At 44.1% G+C, this 23,814-nt stretch overlaps 2 protein-coding genes and 1 long non-coding RNA gene across 5 annotated transcripts in view; all 3 read left to right on the top strand.

Moving 5' to 3' along the window:
• Positions 1–23,814, top strand: part of LOC306931900 — a 152,166-nt gene that overhangs the window by 47,781 nt on the left and 80,571 nt on the right. Inside the window, exon 4 of one of the 2 annotated variants that reach the window (XR_013791082.1) lies at positions 9,190–9,935. The exons of the other annotated variant lie outside the window; for it this stretch is intronic. This is a non-coding gene — a long non-coding RNA (uncharacterized lncRNA). Of the gene's footprint in view, positions 1–9,189; positions 9,936–23,814 lie in introns of those variants that run through there. 2 annotated transcript variants of the gene reach the window in all.
• On the top strand, positions 11,969–15,647 carry LOC306932908 (uncharacterized protein; the record flags this gene model as incomplete). Its single annotated transcript, XM_079514883.1, has 10 exons — positions 11,969–12,077; positions 13,592–13,708; positions 13,925–14,023; positions 14,131–14,202; positions 14,295–14,414; positions 14,592–14,660; positions 14,812–14,859; positions 14,972–15,043; positions 15,267–15,388; positions 15,639–15,647. Exons 2-10 carry the CDS (start codon positions 13,606–13,608, stop codon positions 15,645–15,647), a joined length of 714 nt encoding a protein of 237 aa, XP_079371009.1. The 5' UTR covers positions 11,969–12,077; positions 13,592–13,605.
• Positions 15,369–21,941, top strand: LOC306933086 (uncharacterized protein). 2 transcript variants are annotated; one of them, XM_079515092.1, is made up of 8 exons: positions 15,369–19,654; positions 19,832–19,992; positions 20,151–20,311; positions 20,479–20,547; positions 20,699–20,746; positions 20,859–20,930; positions 21,089–21,511; positions 21,670–21,941. In XM_079515092.1, exons 1-2 carry the CDS (start codon positions 15,752–15,754, stop codon positions 19,841–19,843), a joined length of 3,915 nt encoding a protein of 1,304 aa, XP_079371218.1. In that variant the 5' UTR covers positions 15,369–15,751; the 3' UTR covers positions 19,844–19,992; positions 20,151–20,311; positions 20,479–20,547; positions 20,699–20,746; positions 20,859–20,930; positions 21,089–21,511; positions 21,670–21,941. The 2 variants fall into 2 exon arrangements, with proteins under 2 accessions (XP_079371218.1, XP_079371219.1); XM_079515093.1 differs by having other exon boundaries at positions 21,021–21,511.

Raw genomic sequence — 23,814 nt, 5'->3', positions numbered from 1 at the left:
TGTGAACCCGGACAAGGTTTTATGTTAGAAATGTTGAGTATGGGTCCCCAGCATGTAGAAACTGCCAGATGCTAACTTGCATATGTTGAGCAATTTTCATAATTGGCATAATCTGTGACCATACAATTAACAACCTACAGTATAGATGGTAAAATATTCAAAATTTCATCATGCTTTAAGTAGCATGTGACATGTCAAACTAGGGGGTTTTCATGATGCTGAATCCATTTCAGAAAAAAACACTCATTGGGCTTAAAACGGGCAATGCCATCTTATCCAATTATGAAAATTGCTCAACATATGCAAGTTAGCATCCGGCAGTTTCTACATGCTGAGGACCCATACTAAACATTTCTAACATAAAACGTTGGTGTACTCAACATGTCCGGGTTCACATTCTGGCTACTAGACTAATGTGCTATATAGAGGGCATGCGCATGCATAAAGTCAATGGCAAATCGAGTGGCAAATCGAGTGGCAAAGTGAGTTTAACGTTGTTTAACATTTTTTAATACAATCAGATAGGACTTTTCTGTTTCGATGTATGGTCTGTCAAGGCCAGAAAGTAGTTTTTTGCCCCTCAGTAGGCGTTCCTGCATAACTTCCGGGTATGATGATGATGTCACGCGCATACAGGGCTCCAGCGTGCGACTTATTAGGTCGCATATGCGACTTAATTTATTAAGGGTGATACTTAAAATTTAATGAGGTCGCACAGGTGCGAAGGAAAAAAAACATCCCGCAGTGCTTGCCCGTTCCATTGATTGAAAACATTGGACGTTCGCCTGACGCCCAGTGTTCAAAGAACGATCGTTCACGAAAACCCACAAATAAGCCCTTCAGACTTGGATGGTCAGAGCGGCGCGATTACATACAAAGTCAATTCAAAGACGAGAATTGCGCAAACGGGCACGGCGCGACCTGCCGCGGTACAAACTGGACGAACCGAGGCGAATATATATTCAGGTCTGAACGCAGTTTATCCGACACAAATTAACTAATCTTTCTCAGCTGTACAATTTCACTGGAACGCGCAGCGCGCATATCTAACTGCATGATGATCAGTCATGATCTACACAGACAGCCGACTCCCGACCCAAACACTGAGTGAAACTTATATTAGTAAACGTGTTGTTTGATTAAACATGTGCCACGAAAAATAGCTTCCAAAGCTTGTTATGTTTGCATCGAGGAGGTAGCCTATGTGTCCATACCATAGGTCCATACATGATGATTGACCAACAAAATACATTAATCTCCCTCCCAGTGAGTGAAGAGCACTGATGCCTGATTTATTCTTCGTGTTCCGTGCTGAAAATAGCTGATCTACAAGCTCACAACGCAGATCAGCTATTTTCAGCACGCGGAGATATGCAGGCTCTGAGAGCATTCAGAAACTTTTGCCTTCACAATAAAAGCATGCAGCTTTCACAAGTTGGCCCATAAAGGAAAAGGATTAAGAATTTGGTGGCATTTCACATTGCAAAATATTTTTTCCAAAATGTAAAAATATTATAATAAGGAATTAATTTGGATAATGTTAATGGAGATATTGTACAAATTGTCACTTTATTAATCCAAAAGGTTTGGACTGCATTTAATTTTCAACACAAAACCTTAAACTGACTTTCTGTGTGTGGAATATAAATATTACCTTTATTGACTGAGTGACTTTGTGGTGGGTTGAAACCATCTACAGTGTTTTGAAGTATAACCAGGTAGGTTGCTGTTTTTTACACAGTGACCTTTGTAGGGGGTTTTATGATTCAAACCTTTAATGGTGGAAACCACTACATAAATAAATGGCGCCCGATGTGGGGGCATGATAAGATCATGTATTAATACCACGCTATACAAAGAAAAAAATGGTGCTACCTAATTTGTGGTGGCGCTACCAAATGAAAAGGTAGGTGGCACCAGTGCTACCTGTGAAACAGTTAGTCTGGAGCCCTGCGCGCATACCCTCTATTACTACAGTCTACTACTGGTTTATTGGTACCCAATCTGGGAACCCATCTGCAAAACAAAGTGCCCTCTTTTCCTCTTTTGAATCAACTGGTAATCAATTGGTACCGAATGCTGGTGTTAATCAGCACGTATAGTTCTTCATCATCTTGACAACGAGTATCTCGTTTGAGTCAAGACAGTGCAACAACTCCAGTGTCACTACGTGTGAGATGATAATCAGTCCCATGTCCTGAATTATCATTAAACGTTGTTCATTAAAACAGCTTAGTGTGTGGCTTGGCCACATCTGTACAGGCATAGGGCTTCTTCTGTCCTCCCACTATTTGATATGTACTGGAGGCTCTGCTGGTACCAGATGGGTTATCACTGACAGCTGGATGCAGGCCAGTCAATCCTCTTGGGTTCACCTGTCAGCCTGCATTTCTCCTCTCCATCCAAAGTGTTGCTGGCAGTTCCTCTGTCCCTCTCCTCTTCTGCCCTCCTGTCACTCTTCCTCCTAGATTGCTTACCTCCCTTCGCCATCAATTGCTCTCTCTTCCTTACCAGCACAGGGTTAATGTTATGTGTCCCTCACTTGCATTGAGTTGTCCCTCATCTTCTTACTTCCCCCTCTAGGGGTCCACTCATACCTTGGTGTGAGGTCCATGTGTCTTCATGTCAGTTCTGTATATTTATACCGATTTCCCCCACTCGCCACTTTAGTCCGATTTTGCGGTTCACAAATCCTCCACAAGCTCTCATTGACTGCAATGTCACTGAACTTCCTATATGTAGTTTCGCCTCCCATGCGCGTCAATGGCACCTGACTGACCCGTGGAAAGTCCCTACCTCATTCTTCTATCATAGCCTTGGTTTTACCCAAACGAGGCCAATGTGATTGGTTCTTGAGATGTAACTTAGCATAATTACTATAAAGTGCTGGACTGTGCGAAGAGCCTGGATTACTATATTGGCTAATTAATTAGAACACTATTTAGAAAATAAAATGTGCTGAACATTGGAAGCTTGAAAACAGTTTGCATCGCAAGTTTGCAATGCATTTCGAGGCAATCCTATGTAGGTTTTTTTTAAATACATTGTTTTAATCATTATTTTTATATACAGTACAGTATGGTAGCAGTTCACTGATCAGTGCCTTTGTGATTGTGACTTAAAACACATTCTTCCTACTCTTCACTTTGCATAATCATTTACTAATGTAATGTTTTAAATTGAGGTTATAAACTGTCACAGTCATTTAATTGCAATTTAAACTGTGACAGACCTTTAATTGCATAAATGACCTTTAATGACAATAAGTAATGGATCTTCATATAAAATGTCAAGCTCATTAGGATAATTAATGTTTGTTGCATGTGTCCATGCTGTTGTGAGTGGAATGCTGGATAATGCCTTTTCTCATAATTATTGAGTTTGGAGCTGTTTCTTTGAATGACTGTTGAAGTATACTTTGTGGGCAATCTAATTTTGTTTTCAGTTGATTTTCTTACCTGACCTTATGTTACAATAATTTGTCAGCCATGGCTTATTCAGCCTTGTTTGATTAATTACCGTTGTTCAGGGGTGGTATGTGAACAAACAACATATGGTCTTGTCATTTATCAACAAACTTCACTGTGGGCATTGAAGTTCAAATAACAGCATGAGGATAATTAATGATGCCATGTGATGTAATTAATCAGTCACACAACTTCAACAAAAAACAAGAAATCACAATTATGACTGTCCTTTACAGTCTCTCTCTCTCTCTATCTCTATGTACTCTATACTGTACATAATGTGCACAATCAGCTGCACATGCATACTGTACACGTACAATGCATACATATATGTATTTTTTCTCCACCCGCACAGAGCCAAGAACACTCGTCTTTTCATTGAATCACAACTCGCTCAAATCTTGCTCATTTTTTAAATTTCAAAGGCCTTAATAAAGGCCCAAGTAAGAAGTAAGTAAATCTGGCCCTTTATACTGTATTCCTTTCGGAACATAGGCCAACATCGTTTCCACCCTCGTCTGTCTTGCGCCATCCTCTCCACGTCAGTCCCTTCTGTTTTCCATGTCAATGTTTGGTATATTGCCGTTTAGCTTTTTCTTAATGTGTGACCAATCCAGCTCCACTTTCTCCTTATCAGCTGTAACAGATCTTTTACAGTTTAGTTTATTTGAAATGCAATAACAAAAGTTACAACCAGTTGGGAATAAGAGCAGGACTTATTTCCATTGTGGTACTTCATAACAAGTATAACACTGTCATCAGTGCTGTTTGGAGGCTTTGGCACATCCCCCAGTCATATGCTTCAATACAGTAGGTGGTTTCAGTAAAAAAGAATGAGCATGTGAGTTAAGTTTATATCACAGTCACAGATGTCTCCCAAAATATGCCAGAAGCAGCATGGCCACTGAGGGTGGTCCAGCTCTTGTTTCCATTTGATGATTTTGGTCAATGGTGAACTGTTGTTTCCCGCATCTTCTGACATCATTATATCGCATTATTTCTGATTTCACTTCACACATGAGCAGATACGTTTCCTCAGTAGAAAACAGTTTGCTTCTCATGCAATTTCCCGTATGCCTTATGCCATTATAATTAGTTGTACAGTGGTGTTGCATAGTGAAAATAGACAATCTACAAACTCACAACATTGTGTGCTTGTAGATCTGCTATTTCCCTGCATGGCACCTGCTTAATCTCAGTGCCACAGGACGCCTTTGGACGCCTCCCCCTGGTGGCAGAGAGTGCCAATGGCACCTTTGGACGCCTTTTTGAAATCCATATTTTGAAAATTGCATGTCAGGTGATGACATGCACATTACATGCACATTACATGCACAATATAATTTAATTTTCTTTATTTTATTTATAATGGGCTTCGGTGGCAACGAGGGCCAAAACTGGTGTTCACCAGGTGGCACTGAATGAGTTAAGACTATCTTTACAGAGTTTTGCCTACATATGTATGTCCAAATAGGCATCCTGTGATTGTTCTAATTAATGTTATTCCCAAAACACACCCATGACTAATTCAGAGACTAAATACAACCCCTTTTCACCTTGCTCCTTACTTTGCAACCAGAATATGTGCCATGTAACTATGTCACTTAAACTGGAGAGTTGGACAGGCCCCCAAGGCACTTTTTAGACGATTTAGACCTTGTGCCATGCGATTTAGACCTTGTGCCATAGATCATCTAAATAGGGCCCTGTACTGTATCTTCAAGGGAATATGGGAAGATGTACAGTTGTACACCTTACTTTAAAGTCCAGCAGAGTTCCGTCTTTAACATTTTACAAAGTGCAAATGAAGATAAGATTAGTCAATTCGTTTTCAGTAATTATTAAAGGTCTCGGTTAGTGGTATTATTACTATTACTATTATTATTATTGCACTGTTGAGTGTAATTAAAATAAATCCATTTAAGAAACCACCTCAAGGATTCCCTCACAGTAATGAAGTGTGAGAGCTGTGAGTTGAGAGACCCAAGCCATGCCCATGCAAAACAAATCTCACCCGTGTGACTGTGAAGTGAGGGGCACTAATACATTAACACGTTGATTAGGTGATGTAATGGTGATGTAAAACAAACGGTGCCCACACAAACATTAAATTATCTTTATTGTTAATGGCATTTAATGTTTGTGTTAGGGACAAGATGACTTTGATGATTTTCCCTTCATTGTCAATGGCATTTTTAAAACAAACATTGAACTAAAAACAAACATTAAACCTGTATATAGGAGGGTCTAGCGCTCAAAATGTATTGGATTTTTTTTTTTGCAACCATAGGTTGCATTTAGGAAAACGTGCATTTCCTGTTGGTTCGTTGGTCATGCCACCATATATGTTCAATGGTCATGCGTCGTGACATCACGTGACATCACGTGACATCAACAGGGATCTCTATATATGGGCATATACAGTATGTATTCGCGATCCCCCACAGAGCCGACCAGTGCCTTGGCAAATGCATCACCGGACCTAGCGATTCTGCGACTTCTTCATATCCTCCTTGAGCGTCTCAGAAGGGGGCTCGTGCTTGGTGCAGTACTTGGTGAGGTACTGGATCATGGCATGGCGGCTTGTGACCGGCTTGATGTCCATGTTGGCGTGCCAGCACAGGAAGGCATCTGTCTAAATCGGGTAGTTATTCATCAGCAGATCATTTCGCGCTGAGGCGTAGACGATATCGCCAGGGGCCCTTTCCCATATATGGGAATGTCAATATATGGCCATATTGTGACAGTCTCATGATAACAGGTGTGGTTGCCGCAATGCGAGTCACACTTGCAAATGAACCAAGTTGGTACAACACATGGATCTCCATATGTGGAGCTGACTATCATCACCTGGATCTCCATATATGAAGATCACTGACACTGACCTCATCAAACCCTGGATAGCCAAACATGGTTTGACATACTAGATCTGCATATATGGAGCCGGCCAGCAACTCTACATCTGACCTCACTGACACCAGATTAATAGTTTAACTCCTGCTTCTCAACTGTGCCGTATTAAGAAGCTCTGTCGTTTCAGTGTGATGGTCGCCTCTCGCCCTCAGGGCGTCTTACTGGTTACTAGTATTATTTTATTATGTATTTTCTTTTCAACATAAAACAAACCTTTATACAACTAAATGTCTTATGTGTGTCAGGGGAGTAGCCCTTATAGAGATTCAGGCCACGTTTCTGTTTTAGGACAGCTAGTGATCTATCAGCAGTGATGTCGAATTGAATATGCAGTGTTTACTCCAACCAAATACATGTATGTGAAGGCCCGACTAACATGTCATCACAGATCCATTCTTTGGGAGAGGAATAAGTTTTGGCCCTCTAAAAATGACGCATGTCCTCAGCACTGTGAAATTAACAACTCTGTAGTATCAGGGTTCATGAAACAAGTGGATTTACATTGGTTTAGCCATAGAGCCAGCCTCTTTTGTTGTTGATCAAACCTATATTTATGTATTTGTTGTGCTATTTTCTATTGCTGTGAATTAATCTTTGTGGAACAGCTGTGTGGTAGGGATTAAGTGGCAATGGAAAGAGCTGCCATTAGTACTTGGCCAGAAAGTAATTTGACAATAAACAGCACATTGCAAAGAGGATATGTGATGGTTGAAGTTCCCAAAAGTCTCACTGTCCCCCATCAACAGCAGATGATGTTCAAAGACAGAATTATTCAGTGGAGGGGGCACGGTGGCACAGTTGGTAGTGCTGTCGCCTCACAGCTAGAAGGTCCTGGGTTCGATTCCCGCTGGGGACGCTGTGGGTGCTGGCGGCGTGTTTCCTCCTCCGCGCCATCAGTGCCCATACCTGAGGCGGGGTTGGCGAAAGGGCCTTTCTGTGTGGAGTTTGCATGTTCTCCCCGTGTCCCCTAGGGTAGGTACCCTCACAAAAAACATGCAGTAATCCTGGACTCTAAACTGCCTCCCCCTGGCCAGCCGGGGCGCCTGATGGAGGGGAAAGGAACTGGTTGATATAACGTGTTCCTTCCACGTGCTACGTCCAACCAGGGAAACTCCCCCCTGTCAGGTGTAAAGGAGCAACTTGGACACTCAGGCATGAAGGAAGCATGAGTTCAAGTCCGTTGCTCTCCCCATGTCCCCCATATATGGGGACTAGGTTGGTGGAGGGTGTGTAGAGCCCAGGATCACATTAGATAATTGACACAGGGGTGTAAAATGGGTTACAAAATCGTGGGATAAAAAATATTTAGAAAAAAAAAAAGAATTATTCAGTGGATAGTTTAGTACTCCCAAATAGATATATCCTTTGTTTATTAAAAAATATATTGCAACAAGCCTGTACTGTTTTTACTGTGGCCTTAAGCATTTCATATCAAATCAGATTTTGTGACCTTAGCTAAACTTGGAGTCAAAGTGGATATGAACAGAGCCATTAGATTATTTCTATATATGTCAGTATAAGATCTGTGTTTGCTCTGCTTTGTCACAGCCTCCATTTCCGTTCCACGCATTGTGTTCAGTTGCTAAAATACAGTCCAATGGCTCCCAACCACTTTTCCTTGGATCTCCTCTCTTACACCTGACTCAAGTTGAAACGCCCCCACCCTTGTGCACACGCACATTCACACACACACACACACACACACACACACACACACACACACACACACACACACACACACACACAACATTTTGTTTCGTCTCTGAGCATATTTTTGCTTTCATCTTTCTCCCCAATTTAGTCATTGCCAATTTCCCCACATGTGTACTGTACTGTGGTCCCTGACGTTATACCAGTCCTGCCAGCATAGTGGCTTTGGGAGACCAACCAGTATAGGAGTCACTATAGTGCAAGGACACAATCCCCTGCTGGCTTCCCACATGTAAACACTGTCAATGCCAGTTGTGTTCGTTGGAGCAACTCAAGCCTCTGTAGTGGTGTGCAAATATTTTACCTTTATGATACCAGTGGGCCAGTGAGCCTCTAGCTCTCTCTCTCTCTCTCTCTCTTTCTCTCTCTCTCTCTCCCTTGCTGCGTTCACATGGGCAGATACAAAGATACAGTCTACCATTCATTGTCAATGGAAGCCAAGCGACATGAAGCTGCAAAGATGCATCTGACGTTTGTAGCTTCTGAAAAAGCTACAACAGCTGCTAAGGGATGCTAAACCCCTTATCCCTAAACTTCTATGCCTTTTTTTACTATTTTGAAAAAAATATTAAAAAATTTCAACTATCCGATCTACATGAGCTTGTAGATCAGCTATTTGAACTATTAAAAAATCATTTTGAAAATAGTAAACAAAAAAAGAAAAAAAAAAGGCAAAAAACGTTTAGGGATAAGGGGTTTAGCATTGACAAAAATTGGAACCACACGGTCAGGTTAATTTTTCTGCTCTACTCTTTTGTTTGGCTTTATTATGGATTAACAGTGAGCTTAGTCGATGTAAATACAACCTCACCAATTAAATAACGACATTGTTTGAAGAATATGAGCATAATCTGAGAAACGTTGGCAAATCAACCTCTACAAATGTGAGTTTAACCTCAAAACTTTTTTGACACTCGTTAGCATTATTCATCAGTGAAAGGGTTCTGTTTTGTCACTGGAGGGTATCCAAAGCATAAATGGAAATGCATTCTGGTGGAAAGAGACATAACAGTTAGCAGTAGTGCTTCCTCTGATTAATGACACCACCAGATGTGATTAACACATCTCTGATTGTGCTGTCATTCCTCCAAATGGACAGGACCTCACTGCTGCACCCTTCAGCTATTCCAGTCCAAATGGCCGGGTATGGAGATGTGTCTGTCTGCCTAAAGCACTCAGTCATTATAAAGACCTCTACGCTCTTCACTAAATCAGCCTCGACCCATCTGGAGACGAGGGTCCACATAAGACACAGTCCTTCTAAGGCCCAGCCCTCCCTGGCCCGTCTTCAATGAGGTGTCATTCCATCAGCATTAGTACCAGACCTCATGGGCAAGGATGAAAGTGTGACCTTGGACCTACAATACACTATACAATCTTGAGTGTTGATTTAAGTGTGTGCAAATGCACCCAGATGGACCTGTAAGGGTTCTTTTGGTTACATGTGTACACACTCTTGAGTTACAATTACAAATGGATAAAATAACGCTGAGGATTTTACTATGTACCTAAATTATTTCCACTCAATTTCTTGCATTGACATATTTATTAAGCTATTAAAAAAGGGATCACTACAGTTCAGCCTTGCACATTATGAATAGACGTGCTCAGAAAGTTGTCAGAAAATGACCCATTGGCTTTATTACTGTGTAAAGCAGTGGTTCTCATCCTTTTCAGTTGAGGCATCACAGTTGAGGCATCACATATTTGTTTACTCGGTTCCACAGATAAATATTACACCACCACCCAGTGGTGGTGCTGCTGCACAAGAGCAGAATGTGGGATTTTTGTTCATGAATGTTTGTTCATGATTGCTTTATTTGTCACCATCCAATGCTGCATGCACTTACATCTGAACGAAGTGGATGCGTGAATATTTTCTTTGTAAAGAATATTTTAATGAAACATGCAAAGTGTAATTTTTTTTTAATTGAATGTAGTAGGAGAAAAATGCCTTAACACTGATCAGTTGATGCTAATTGCTGTCCTTGATGGGCCCATTCTCATTTGAATGATTATTTCACTCAGTTTCCAACCCATTTCATTAATCTTTTCGAACTGCTGTGACCTCTTGACCCTGGACGTGGTTGGGGTCCTGAACACCTGCCAAGCAAATAATATACAAAGACTCCTGTGGCATACAGTTACCACGTTAGTTAATGGTAAACTTCCATTATCACAGGTAATAGATGGGGTTCTCTATCCCTGGTGCTTGATACCACACCAGAACATCAATTCTTAATACAAAATTGATCTGTGACGATTCCCCCACAGAATCAATCATGGCCAATCAATACAGTGCAATGTGCCACTGGTCCTTGGGATTAGATGTGTATTTTATCACAGACATGAAACTTCCCTGTCCCTACAGTGCCTCTCTCTCTCTCTCTCTCTCTCTCTCTCTCTCTCTCTCTCTCTCTCTCTCTCTCTCTCTCTCTCTCGCTCTCTCTCTCTCGTCAGTCTCTATCTCCTGTGTCTCTCTTTCTGTTTGTACCATTAGAGTTTAATGTATAGGTTGTGTGTCACAGGGGTTAAACTACGGATTAGTTTTGTTGAGTGGCATGTTAACATCTGTGTCTACGCCTGGAGTCGGCTACAAGTCATCTGTAAATCCTGGGTGTTAATTTTACTCTGAGTCCCTGTAATAAAATCCCTTTAGTCTCTTTAATCTGTATTAAAGTCCCTTTAATACAGAAAACAAGCATGTAAAGAAGAATAAACAATCTGAAAATGCAAAGAATAAACTCACCGTTAGATATTTGACATCAAATAAAATCAAAGAAATACATATTAATGTAGTTAATGTCTTTATGCATGCAGAAGATCAGAAAAATGTGCCTGTTCCAAAAAATAAATGGTCACTTTATCAACACTTTGGATGTGGAATCTGTGTGACTGTACTCACGGCACAACCATTTGAAAACATATATTTTTTGGGTGAATCGCACAAAAAAAAAAAAAGAGTAAAGGCCATGGGGTCACAAAAATCAGTAGGGTTCATCCTGCAATTTGCCAAATCTAGATGTGAATCTTGTGCAGAAAGTTGGCATTTTGGCCTGAGAGTGGTATTAGAGTAAAGGCCATGGGTTCACTCAAATGGTTATCTATTATACATTTGAGAAGGTGTCCCCAAGTAGGAAAATAAAGTCACCAGCTACTACGTCACTGACACGCTGCAACACGCTGCAACACACACTGCAAAAAACACACTAACACGACACAGCCTTACCCTCCGCGTCGATCCACGGCTATCTCCTCATGTCGCGCCGCACGGCCACACTCAACAATACCCGCGTAAAAACTGTCAGTGCACTGCCACTAGAGCCGCCTCCCGTCCACACTCACAAACAACATCAATATCAATAATAAACACAAACACGCCACAAGCACCGACACCCCCCCACTCACACACGGCCCACTGTTGCCAGGTCTATGCAAACAAGCCCAGAAAACAACACGCTCCTCACACACACTACAACACGCTTAAAACTCGCGGACCTGGCAACACTGCATCCTTTTCTCCCATTGCCTACTCTTACTAATTTGTTGCCACGTCTATGAAAACAAGCACACAACAATGCCATTCAACACGCTACTTACACACACTACCACTCGCTTACAATACGCGGAACTGGCAAAGGACCTGGCAACACTACATCCCCTCTCCCATTTGCTCACAGCCAACCACGTGACCCCCGACAGCTTTGGTTACGGATTTCACATCCGGTTGGACCGCCACAAGTTACACACACACACACACCGCGAGCGCACACACACACCCTCACACACACTGATTCCAACTTGGCTGGAGATCGGCGCCATTACATACACAGTTTAATTCATGAAAAGACGACAATTGCGCGCGGGACGGACTCTCGCATTGCATTGAATTGCGTATCGCTGTCCCCCTCGACCACGACACCCTTCTTCACAGCACTTTCACTACTCACTTGGACACGACCACTACGCCTCTTTCCACCATTACAGGTAAGTTAACTACAATTTAAGGGTGCGTGCGCGTGTGTGTGTACTGTGTGTGCTTGCTACGTGTGTCACTACTGAAACACAGCTGCTAATGCTATTATTAATTGATTGATTGATTGATTGAAGAATTTATTAACAGTTTGCAGAATTACAGTACATTTCAAGCACAAACTCAATACAAAGGCTGTTAACTGTGAGTGGACGACCCAATTAAGCATTACACTTGTTTCCAACAGGGTCCACCATGTTCAAATCATCAAAACATTTAGAGACGTACAAATAGACACTTCTATAGACAGAACAGGAATTCATCAAAAAAGAATTCATCAAAAAGGAGGTAAAAAGGGAAAAGAAAAATATACAGTGAGGGGAAAAAAAGGGGGGGGCGGGGGGGGGGATTCACGTTCAGCTCCGTTAAATTGTTTGTTTTCCTTGGAGGAGCTGCGCTGGGTCCCCAAGTCGGCTCCGTGGCCGTACCTTGAGTTGGCTGTGTGGCCGTGACCATCTCTTGTGTTGTCCTTGCGTTGGGTCCCCAAGTTGGCTCAGTGGCCATACCTTGAGTTGGCTGTGTGGCCGCGACCGTCTCTTGTGTTGTCATTGCGTAATAGCATAACAACTACATAAACAGCTGCTAATGCTATTATTAATAGCATCATAACCATAGATATAGATATATATCAACTCTACATAGCTCACCCGCGCTGTTAAACAATGGAGAGCGACGTCGTTACGTGGCGCCCATCTTACCTCTTACCATTGTGTCTATGATGTACTCTTAAATGACCATAACTTGCTCAATTTACAACCGAATTTCAAACGGTTTGGTTTGTTATAAACCTCAGAGACGTCCGCATACTTATATGCTTTTATACGACCTTAAAAAAAAAAAAAAAGAGCGACGTCGTTACGTGGCGGCCATCTTACCTCGGCCCACATAACATTGTGTCTATGATGTACTCTTAAATGACCATAACTTGCTCAATTTACAACCGAATTTCAAACGGTTTGGTTTGTTATAAACCTCAGAGACGTCCGCATACTTATATGCTTTTATACGACGTTAAAAACAAACAAAAAAAAGCAGATAAGCTTCCTGAATCAGAGCCACGTTATGATTCTGTTAATGCATCAACACCATCAACAGCTGATAATGCCATGTCTCATGTACAACAGCTACTGCCACACAATTCTCCATTTATGTTGGCAATGCTGAAAATAACGCCTGCTAACAATACAGGCTGCTAACAATTGGGCTGTTGCCAATTATGCTCTTACAAATAGCATGACAATAACAATATTAATAATAACACTAGCATCATTACAAGCATAATAACACGCCGCCATGTCTCATGTACAACAGCTATTGCCACCCAATTCTGTCTTCATGTTGTCAATGCTGAAAATGAGGGCTGCTAACAATTCCGCTGTTGCCAAAAATGCCATTATTTGCCTCATACCATAACTATACTTTCAAAATTTGTCGTCAATGCATAAAACACTTCTTTCAACCACTTCAGCTACATACAAAGCCATGCCGAAGAAACGCACATCATCCCTTGGATACCGAACGGCAAACGCCACCCAAATACGCTTGCACACAGCTGCCAGACAACACCACGCACCATCCGCACAAGGTACAGCACCATCCGCACAAGGTACATGTGCTCTAACAACCTTCCACAAACACTTGCACTGCACAATACATGTGTGCGTCTGTGCACACTGTGCACACACGTACTCCTTCACTGTGTGTGGACCACCATTTACTAACATCGTACCACACGTAACCAGTTTCCCACACGTGACCAGTTTACACTAACTCATGCATGCTGTCCAATCACACTCCACAGAACAACGCAATGAGGATCCAAACTTCCACCACAACCCTGCTCGCGACACTCTACGTGGCCACACACACACCCGCTCATTGGAAGACACCCAGCCCACAGGTACCCAGTACACTGACACCTTTCTATTTACTGTGTGGCGGCAGGGACCCATCACACAGCACCATGTCATAGCAGCACAACTTCATGATGATTGTCTCACTTCACAGCAGAACGCCTTGATGACGCGACTACACCACGACTGCTCCACACCCCTACTTTGCACCTGCATGACACCAGAGGTAATGCATTCACATATGTTGCACTCAAATTTACCCCTACTGCATTGTGTCCACTACACTCACATACTGTGCAAAACATCCATCGCCAACAGCTACACGCAAATGCATGCATCAAGCAGCTGAACTACTACATGGACCCTCCCACGCCACTCACACGCCAACAGCCCCAACACAACGCTTGGTTCCAGCAGCTGCAGCACAACATGTACCAGGTAAACTTGCTCAAAACTACACTTTGCACAGCACATTGCACAATGCAATACACTGCTGTTTCTTTCTCCACAGATACTGCAGTATCTTCATCACATAACCTACATTAATTGTGTACACTACACTCACACCCTGTGCTCTACTTAACTCATACTATCTCTCTACACATCACTTCACAGCTCAACACCAGGGCAGCACTCCTCCACAAATGGCCAACACACCTTCATTGGACGTGGCTGAGGCCAGAGGTACTGACTTCTGTTATTCACATAACCTTACTGCTTGGTACCGAGCATCCTGACACACTGTATAGAGACATCTATCTACATATCTCTGCATAACATGTCGATAACATTTTGTACCTCTGTGTCTACACACACTACTGACATCCATACCCAGTTCAGCGCAGGCGGGAGCAAACACGTGACAGAAAGAGACGGACCAGAGGTAAGGCCTCAGATATGTTGCCCTCTGCCGCAATGCATTACGCATATGTGTGTATGTTATACCTACATGTACTGAATATATAGTCACATACACTCCCATCTTAATTTCTCAGCTCAGCATAACCTGGACAAACAGCAGCACATGATGGCTACAACACAGCCAATGGCCACAGCAGAAACCACAGGTAACCAACGCACTACACTCACATCTACACTTTCACCTCAATAACTCTTAATACAACTATCACATTGTCCCACTACACATACACACAGTTCAATTTAATGCCTCCACACATTTCCATTGCCTGCCTCAACAAAAACATCACATTCACATACTGACCACAATCTACTTATTGCATGACTCTCATGAAATTAACTTCACACCATACTTTCCATTTACCTTCACAGGCAGTTCCCATCAGCCAGCAAGACGACAATCACAAGTTGCTGCCAAAATTGCAACTTGCACTGCGCAGATTCTCAGCGGCCAACTCTCCGACACACCACAGAGTATTGGCCAGCTCAACTGTGTGTGTGACCACTGTCACGCATTCACATTCAAAAACGAGACCTCCAGTATCTGCTGCTTGAATGGAAAGGTTTGCCTACCAGCCTTCCCTAGGCCCCCACAGGCCATCAATGATCTGTGGTTTGACGATACCCCTCAGGCAAAACTGTTTCGGAAACACAGCCGTGTCATCAACAACGCTGTCTGCCTCTCCAGTATTGCGGTCAAAGAGAAAACATTCACACGCTTCACTCCCACTGTCATTTTCCAAGGAAAGGTAATCCAGCGCATCGGGCCACTCCAACCAGAACCTGGTGCTGTTGCTGTGTTTGCCCAACTTTATGTCCTCGACCCAAGTCTGGAAAACACCACCAGATTTGCAAACATGACACTCCCCGCCAGAACATCCACTGCTGACAAGGACACAATGGCGCAGCTGCTGCACACTGTGCAGCAAGTTATTCACCTGCACAATATATTTGTCCAAGATTTCAAGCAAATCCTTGAAACCCCAGAAGAACAACTACAGCGAGGCACTATTGTCATAAGTGCTGCAGCCAGGCCACAGGGAGGACATTCCGGTGTTTACAATGCCCCCTCCAATCTCCAAGAACTTTGCATTGTCACCAACGAACAGGCACATGATCTGGTCATCCACTTACGTGGTGGAGGTCTGAAAATCATATCTGACCGCCATCCCAAAGCCATGCCCCTCCACTTCACCCTCCTCTTCATTGAAGGGACATCTGGCTGGCACTGTGCTCTCAAGCATGTGGGTGATGAAAAAAGGCTCACAGCCCGTGAGTTCTTTGCCTATCACATGAACAGTCGTCACACTGCGAGCGACTACCTTTTCCAGGCAGGCAGACTGTTCCAAGAATGGATCCTCAATGCCTGGATAACATGCGAGAACCAGAGGCTGACTTGGCAGCGCCATAACCAGAAGACATTACGGGCTGACAGCTTCAAACAACTACAACAGGTTGTGGCTGTGCGTAGATGGGAACGGAGTGCTCCATCTCACTCTGTCCACCACAATGAGCAGGAACATGCTGTGGGTAGAGTCATCCTTGCTAGCTCTTTCCATGGCAGTCCACGCTGGTACCACAGCAAGTTCCAGGACGCTATGGCCATAGTCCGCCACATGCGAAAGCCAGACCTTTTCATCACGGTCACCTGCAATCCTCACTGGCCAGAGATCGTAGCTGCCCTCACCCCTGGCCAGACACCCCAAGACCGACCTGACCTGGTGGCCCGGGTATTCAAACTAAAGAAAGATCAGATCATGGATGACCTCATCAAAAGACACATCTTTGGCCTAGCCATTGCCCACCTCTGGGTCATAGAATTTCAAAAACGCGGCTTGCCTCACTCGCACATCCTCCTCATTCTAGCAGAGCAGGACAAACCCAAGACACCAGCCCAAGTGGACCAAATTGTCTGTGCAGAACTTCCCCCTGACCCGCATGAAAATGGGATCTCTGCCCAAGAAAAAGCAAGGCGCCAGCCACTGTGGGACATTGTACTTGCTAACATGATCCACGGTCCCTGTGGACAAGAGCATCCCAACAATCCCTGCATGGAGAAGAAAGCCGGCTCCAACTGCAAAGCCTGCAAGAAGAACTTCCCCAAACCCTTCCAGCCCAGAACAACAGTTGGTGACGAAACAAGTTATCCTATCTACCGCCGTCGCTCTCCAGATAATGGTGGCCGAACTGCACAAAAAAATGGGAACCACATCAACAACAGTTGGGTAGTGCCCTACAACCCCTACCTCAGCCTCCGATACAACTGCCACATCAACGTAGAAGTATGCATCTCTGCACTTGCGGCCAAATATCTCTACAAATATGTGACCAAGGGGCCGGACCGTGCAATGGTTTGTGTTGAAGTTGAGGGCGCCCAGGCTGCCCGTGATGAGATTAGGGACTATGAAGACATGCGTTCTGTTGGCTCAAGTGAGGCCTGCTGGAAACTCTTCGCATTCCCCATATCCGCCAACAAGCCTCCTGTTCAAGTCCTCCGCTTGCATCTGGAACACGAGCAATACGTCGTTTTCGCCGAGGGTGATGAGGAGAATGTGGTGGAGCAGGGCAGACAGACAGAGTTGACTGCTTTCTTCAAACTGAATGCTCAACAGAAGACAGCCAAAGGTCCAGATTACAACCCTATGACCATGCAGCGCTATGTTGACATGCCTCACAAATACACCTACACAAACAACAAGTGGCAACTCAGAAAAAACAACGCTTTCTCCGTTGGCCGTGTCCACACCATCAGCCCCCTAGCTGGAGATGTGTTCTACCTGAGACTGCTCCTCCACAATGACCACTCCAAAGGGAAAACAAGTTTTGAGGACCTCTACTCAGTCAATGGCAGCCGCCTTGACACCTACCAGGCAGTGTGCAGGGAGCTTGGCCTGTTGGATGATGACCAAGAGTGGTCCACTGTCCTTACTGAGGCTGCTGCCACTCACCTCTGCCCCCAGATTCGTGCCCTATTCGTCATCATCCTCATCTTCTGCCAACCAGCGAACCCTGCAAGCCTGTTTAACGACTTCTGGCCAGACTGGACAGATGACTTCAAGCGGAGAGCACAGCAGAGTGCAACGACCTTCACTGACCAGCAACTCAAAACCATGGTGAGACTGGATCTGCAAGTCCGCCTCCAGTCACATGAACATGACCTCCAAGACTTCCTCCTGGAAAAAATGACAGATGAGGAAAAGGCCACTGTCCATGGGCTGGTCAACATCGAAGAGCCTCTTATCCGTGAGGAGCTGGACTATGATGTGGCCCAGCTGAAAGCCAATGTACAGGCAACAATTCCACAATTCACTGCTGCACAACAACAGATTTACGACACTGTCATGACGGCAGTCCAGCAACAGGCCAACTTACAACTCTTCATATCAGCACGTGGCGGTTGTGGTAAGACCTTCCTACTCAATGCACTACTGGACGCTGTGCGCAGTCTGGAACCTGGTGGCTGTATTGCCCTTGCCATGGCAACTACTGGCATTGCTGCACAACTCCTACACCTAGGCAGAACATTCCATTCGCGGATGAAAGCACCTCTCCACCCAACAGAACACACACCCTTCCACATCACAGCTCAAAGCAGCCTAGCCAAGCTGGTGCGACGGGCACGCCTCCTGCTCATTGATGAGGCAACCATGCTGCACCGCTTCTTGCTAGAGGGACTTGACTACACTCTGAAAGACCTGATGAACAAGCCAGACTGTCCATTTGGTGGGAAAATCATCATCTTGGCCGGCGACTTCCGCCAGTGTCTTCCAGTGGTTCAAGGGGCTAATCCTGCCCAAATTGTCAACAGCTGCCTCAATAACTCAGGCCTCTGGCAACACTTCCAAGTCTCCAGCCTCACAGAGAACATGCGAGTCAGGGCCAGTGAAAACCAAGACCTGAAGGCCTTTGACCAATGGACACTCCGCATTGGTGATGGTACAGCCAACGATGCAAACGACTTCATCTTCATCCCAGATGACAGGTATTTCCACATTCAAAGCAACACAGACAATGACCACACAGCGGAGGAGTGCTCCATGAAGATGTTTTGCCAAACTATATTTCCAGATATGTCCAACAACTTCACTACTACCGGCTGGCTGGATGGCCGATCAGTACTTGCCCCTACCAACAAGGACGTGGACGCCATCAACGACCTAATGGAGACCTGGATACCAGGTCTGTCAACCAACCTGAGCAGTGCTGACACCCTGGAGAACTACCAAGACAGAATGCGGTTTAACGTGGAATACCTCAACACCCTCTGCCCCAATGGATTTCCCAGGCACCTCATCACCCTCAAGCCAGGAATGCCCTTGATGCTACTGCGCAACATCAGCCCCAAAGACGGACTCTGCAATGGCACCAAACTGTTTTTCCTGAGAACCCTCAACAACAAACTGCTGCTGTGCAAACTTGCAGCCACACAAAAGGAAGTCCTGATCCCTCGAATCAAGTTCATTCCTGATCCTAGACATTCCTACTTTGAGTGGGCCAGACGACAGTTTCCAGTCCGCACCGCTTTTGCCACCACCATCAATAAATCCCAAGGCCAGACACTTACAAGAGTGGGGGTCTGGCTTTCGTCCCCTGTCTTCAGTCACGGACAGCTTTATGTTGCCAGCTCAAGGACAGGTAACCCAGAAGCTCTCACCTATGCCATAAAGCAGAAAGAAGGACAGCCGGAACATCATACTGCCAATGTGGTTTTTCGAGACTTGCTTCGCGCTGTTCTTCCTGGCCCTACAATCCCCATTGAGGTAAGGCTGTTGCATTGCTACATGTCATTTCTACATATGTCATTTCTGAATAATACATAACTGCTGCTAACACTGATTAACACTTTCCAGAAATATCACTACCTTTCACATGATCTGTGGTGGACATGTCACATTGTGTGGTTGATTCATCCCTTATCTGTGTCTCCTTTTCTGCAGGCTCAACCATGACAATCTCTGGAACCAGAAACACAAACACCCCTTCCACATCACCCCACTCCTCCACGCCCTCCTCTGGATCAGCTGCCAAATACAATTGTTCCTTTGCTAAGTTGGCCTTTCCACGACAACTGCGTCTTCCCCAAACCATCCCCATCAACGTAAGGCTGTTGCATTCTTACAAGTCTCATTGTTGATTAGTCTACATAACTGATAATCAAACATAAACATAGCATTGTCATTCCATTCACAACATACCTGGTGGAGATGTCTCAATGTATACTTTATCCCTACCTTCTCTGTTTCCCCAATTCTGCAGCCTCTGCAATGTATAGTCTGCAAAACATCCATCGCCAACAGCTACACGCAAATGCATGCATCAAGCAGCTGAACTACTACATGGACCCTCCCATGCCACTCACACGCCAACAGCCCCAACACAACGCTTGGTTCCAGCAGCTGCAGCACAACATGTACCAGGTACACTTGCTCAAAACTACACTTTGCACAGCACATTGCACAATGCAATACACTGCTGTTTCTTTCTCCACAGATACTGCAGTATCTTCATCACATAACCTACATTAATTGTGTACACTACACTCACACCCTGTGCTCTACATAACTCTCTACACATCACTTCACAGCTCAACACCAGGGCAGCACTCCTCCACAAATGGCCAACACACCTTCATTGGACGTGGCTGAGGCCAGAGGTACTGACTTCTGTTATTCAGATAACCTTACTGCTTGGTACCGAGCATCCTGACACACTGTATAGAGACATCTATCTACATATCTCTGCATAACATGTCGATAACATTTTGTACCTCTGTGTCTACACACACTACTGACATCCATACCCAGGTCAGCGCAGGCGGGAGCAAACACGTGACAGAGTGAGACGGACCAGAGGTAAGGCCTCAGATATGTTTCCCTCTGCCTCAATGCATTACGCATATGTGTGTATGTTATACCTACATGTACTGAATATATAGTCACATACACTCCCATCTTAATTTCTCAGCTCAGCATAACCTGGACAAACAGCAGCACATGATGGCTACAACACAGCCAATGGCCACAGCAGAAACCACAGGTAACCAACGCACTACACTCACATCTACACTTTCACCTCAATAACTCTAATACAACTATCACATTGTCCCACTACACATACACCCTGGAGAACTACCAAGACAGAATGCGGTTCAACGTGGAATACCTCAACACCCTCTGCCCCAATGGATTTCCCAGGCACCTCATCACCCTCAAGCCAGGAATGCCCTTGATGCTACTGCGCAACATCAGCCCCAAAGACGGACTCTGCAATGGCACCAAACTGTTTTTCCTCAGAACCCTCAACAACAAACTGCTGCTGTGCAAACTTGCAGCCACACAAAAGGAAGTAACATTGATTAACACTTTCCAGAAATATCACTACCTTTCACATGATCTGTGGTGGACATGTCACATTGTGTGGTTGATTCATCCCTTATCTGTGTCTCCTTTTCTGCAGGCTCAACCATGACAATCTCTGGAACCAGAAACACAAACACCCCTTCCACATCACCCCACTCCTCCACGCCCTCCTCTGGATCAGCTGCCAAATACAATTGTTCCTTTGCTAAGTTGGCCTTTCCACGACAACTGCGTCTTCCCCAAACCATCCCCATCAACGTAAGGCTGTTGCATTCTTACAAGTCTCATTGTTGATTAGTCTACATAACTGATAATCAAACATAGACATAGCATTGTCATTCCATTCACAACATACCTGGTGGAGATGTCTCAATGTATACTTTATCCCTACCTTCTCTGTTTCCCCAATTCTACAGCCTCTGCAATGTATAGGCTGTTGCATTCTCACAAATCCCATTTCTGATTGAACTACATCACTGAAGATGATGATGATCCCATTCTGCAGGCTCTACTGGCCAAATCTGGGCAACCTCATGGCACTGCAGCTTCTTTTACTACACATTCACTGTTAACATTAACATTCTTTCCTAAAAAAACACTCAGACTCCATTAAAAATACACTGAGAACTACATTTTGAAATGTTGTGACTTTGTCTACCTTTGCTCTCACAATTTCCTTCCTCCGATTTGCGACGCGCAGGGAGCTAGGATGAGCGGGCCGAAGGCCCGCGAAATTCTAGTTCTTCTACAGTTTAGTTCAGTAGACTCGATTTGAGTTGTAACATTTTCATATGGTTCTGTTAGCATTCACACTGCACTTTCTCTTTGTTAAGCACACCAAACATTGTAAACAAATGGCACGTGGCTGAAGCGGTTGCTTGTGTATTGGACACGATTTCTGAGGGAAACGCTTCCTGGTTTTCCTGTCAGTAGCCACATTTATAATCACTTATGTGACCTCAAGGTTTCTGGTTTTGATTTACTTTGTATTATTTGCTACAAGCTGTTTGCATATTTTTTGTTACGCCTCTGTTGTTTGACTGTTAAAAATACTCACCATACTTGTAGTATGTTTTGTTATGACGATTTATTTTATGATTGGTCGATTCACTTGTTCGTAAATTGGGGGATGTCCCGTTCACGTTTTTTTCTGCTCCCGATCCGATTCTGATCATTTGATTTTGAGTATCTGCCGACACCGATATTTATATTTTTATAGAACACGATATAATATGGTTGTCCCAATTTTTTGCTCCTGATCCGATTCCGTTCATTTGAAAATGACGTGATCAGCCCCGATTTCAGATCACAAACATGTATATGATTCACCAACCGGTATCGTCTGATATGTGTGTATCGCCATTCGCCAGTATGTCTTCCTCATTTTTGTCTGACAGTCAGAGGCACATTCATATGGACAATCATTTGCATTGCTCCACCTCGCATTTAATACCATAATTAAGGCAACCGGGAATATCACACTGGAAAACAGACATATCTACAATATTGCCCCACCCCTTCGGCTCGGCTCTCAGAGGCTAATAGGCTATTGTGTGTTTCTCTTTGAGATTCCATTGCTGTTAAATTCTGAGTTGTAAATATCAAACATGTTTCAAATATGTTTGAATATCAAACATGTTTAATATGTATTAAAAACTGGGGCGGCACTAAGCCGGTCAGGAAACGGTAGGGTTAAGATTTTGTCTATGCTGTAAATACCTCACACAATAGGAGCGTTTTCACAGATATATAATCGCTTCAGACAAGCCCCAAATTGGGAATGATTGCTGGGAGGGGTGAATCGGGCCTAGAAGCAGCCCTGGGGCCAGCCATACATCACATGATCCCACCTAACTTATCTCAGTGACATGAACATTGTTAATCCATTAACTGACAGAGCTTATCTATAGCCTATTGCAGTCCTATAACATTAGACAGAACCAGCTGGATAATTTTTTTAGATCACATTATTTCCGGATGTACTCTTCTTCAGAAGTCCAGGTTACAGGTTGTGGAAGAGCGGCCTCTACTGAAAACACGAATGATGAACGAATACCACCATTGGCGGTGGTCTGCACCTTTGATTGAAATGACGAATATATTATTCAATGGCAGTGAATAAGTTTTAATTATTGTATTGCCATCTACGCTTATAAACGTAGCTAGGCTATTGGGACCTATGTATGCCAGCTACGCGTATAAGCGTAGACAACCGTTTAATCCATATATGAACGCGCCGTCTGTCTGTTTTCCTTTTAGCATTGCTCCGGCTAGTATAGACCTCCGTCCCCATCAGCGATGCGATTTTTAAATCCAGCTCCATTGAGCCTCCTTTATAACCCGATTTTCAAAGCGGCGTATCTCCAAAGGTTCGAGAGCTGTCCATGGTGCGCCGCCGCGCACCCGACGATCGTAAATCATTTGTGAGTTTGTATCGCATCGTTGAAAAGATGTAGCTACTAGCTGGTAGTACTGCTAGCTAAAGGCTGTGGGCTAATGCCAGTGGTGTTGTTCCCTTTCCGGAGGCCCCCACCTTCCTGTTTAATCCGGAAGGACAACAA

This window comes from Electrona antarctica (genome assembly GCF_951216825.1).
Source record: "Electrona antarctica genome assembly, chromosome: 11".
Lineage (NCBI taxonomy): Eukaryota > Metazoa > Chordata > Actinopteri > Myctophiformes > Myctophidae > Electrona > Electrona antarctica.
Note: the sequence above shows the minus strand (reverse complement) of the source record. Positions and strands in the feature narration are given on the sequence as shown.

Bases quoted from the DNA above. Each gene is read 5' to 3' on its own strand.
- LOC306933086 (XM_079515092.1), top strand. From the start codon at position 15,752: ATGACACTCCCCGCCAGAACATCCACTGCTGACAAGGACACAATGGCG.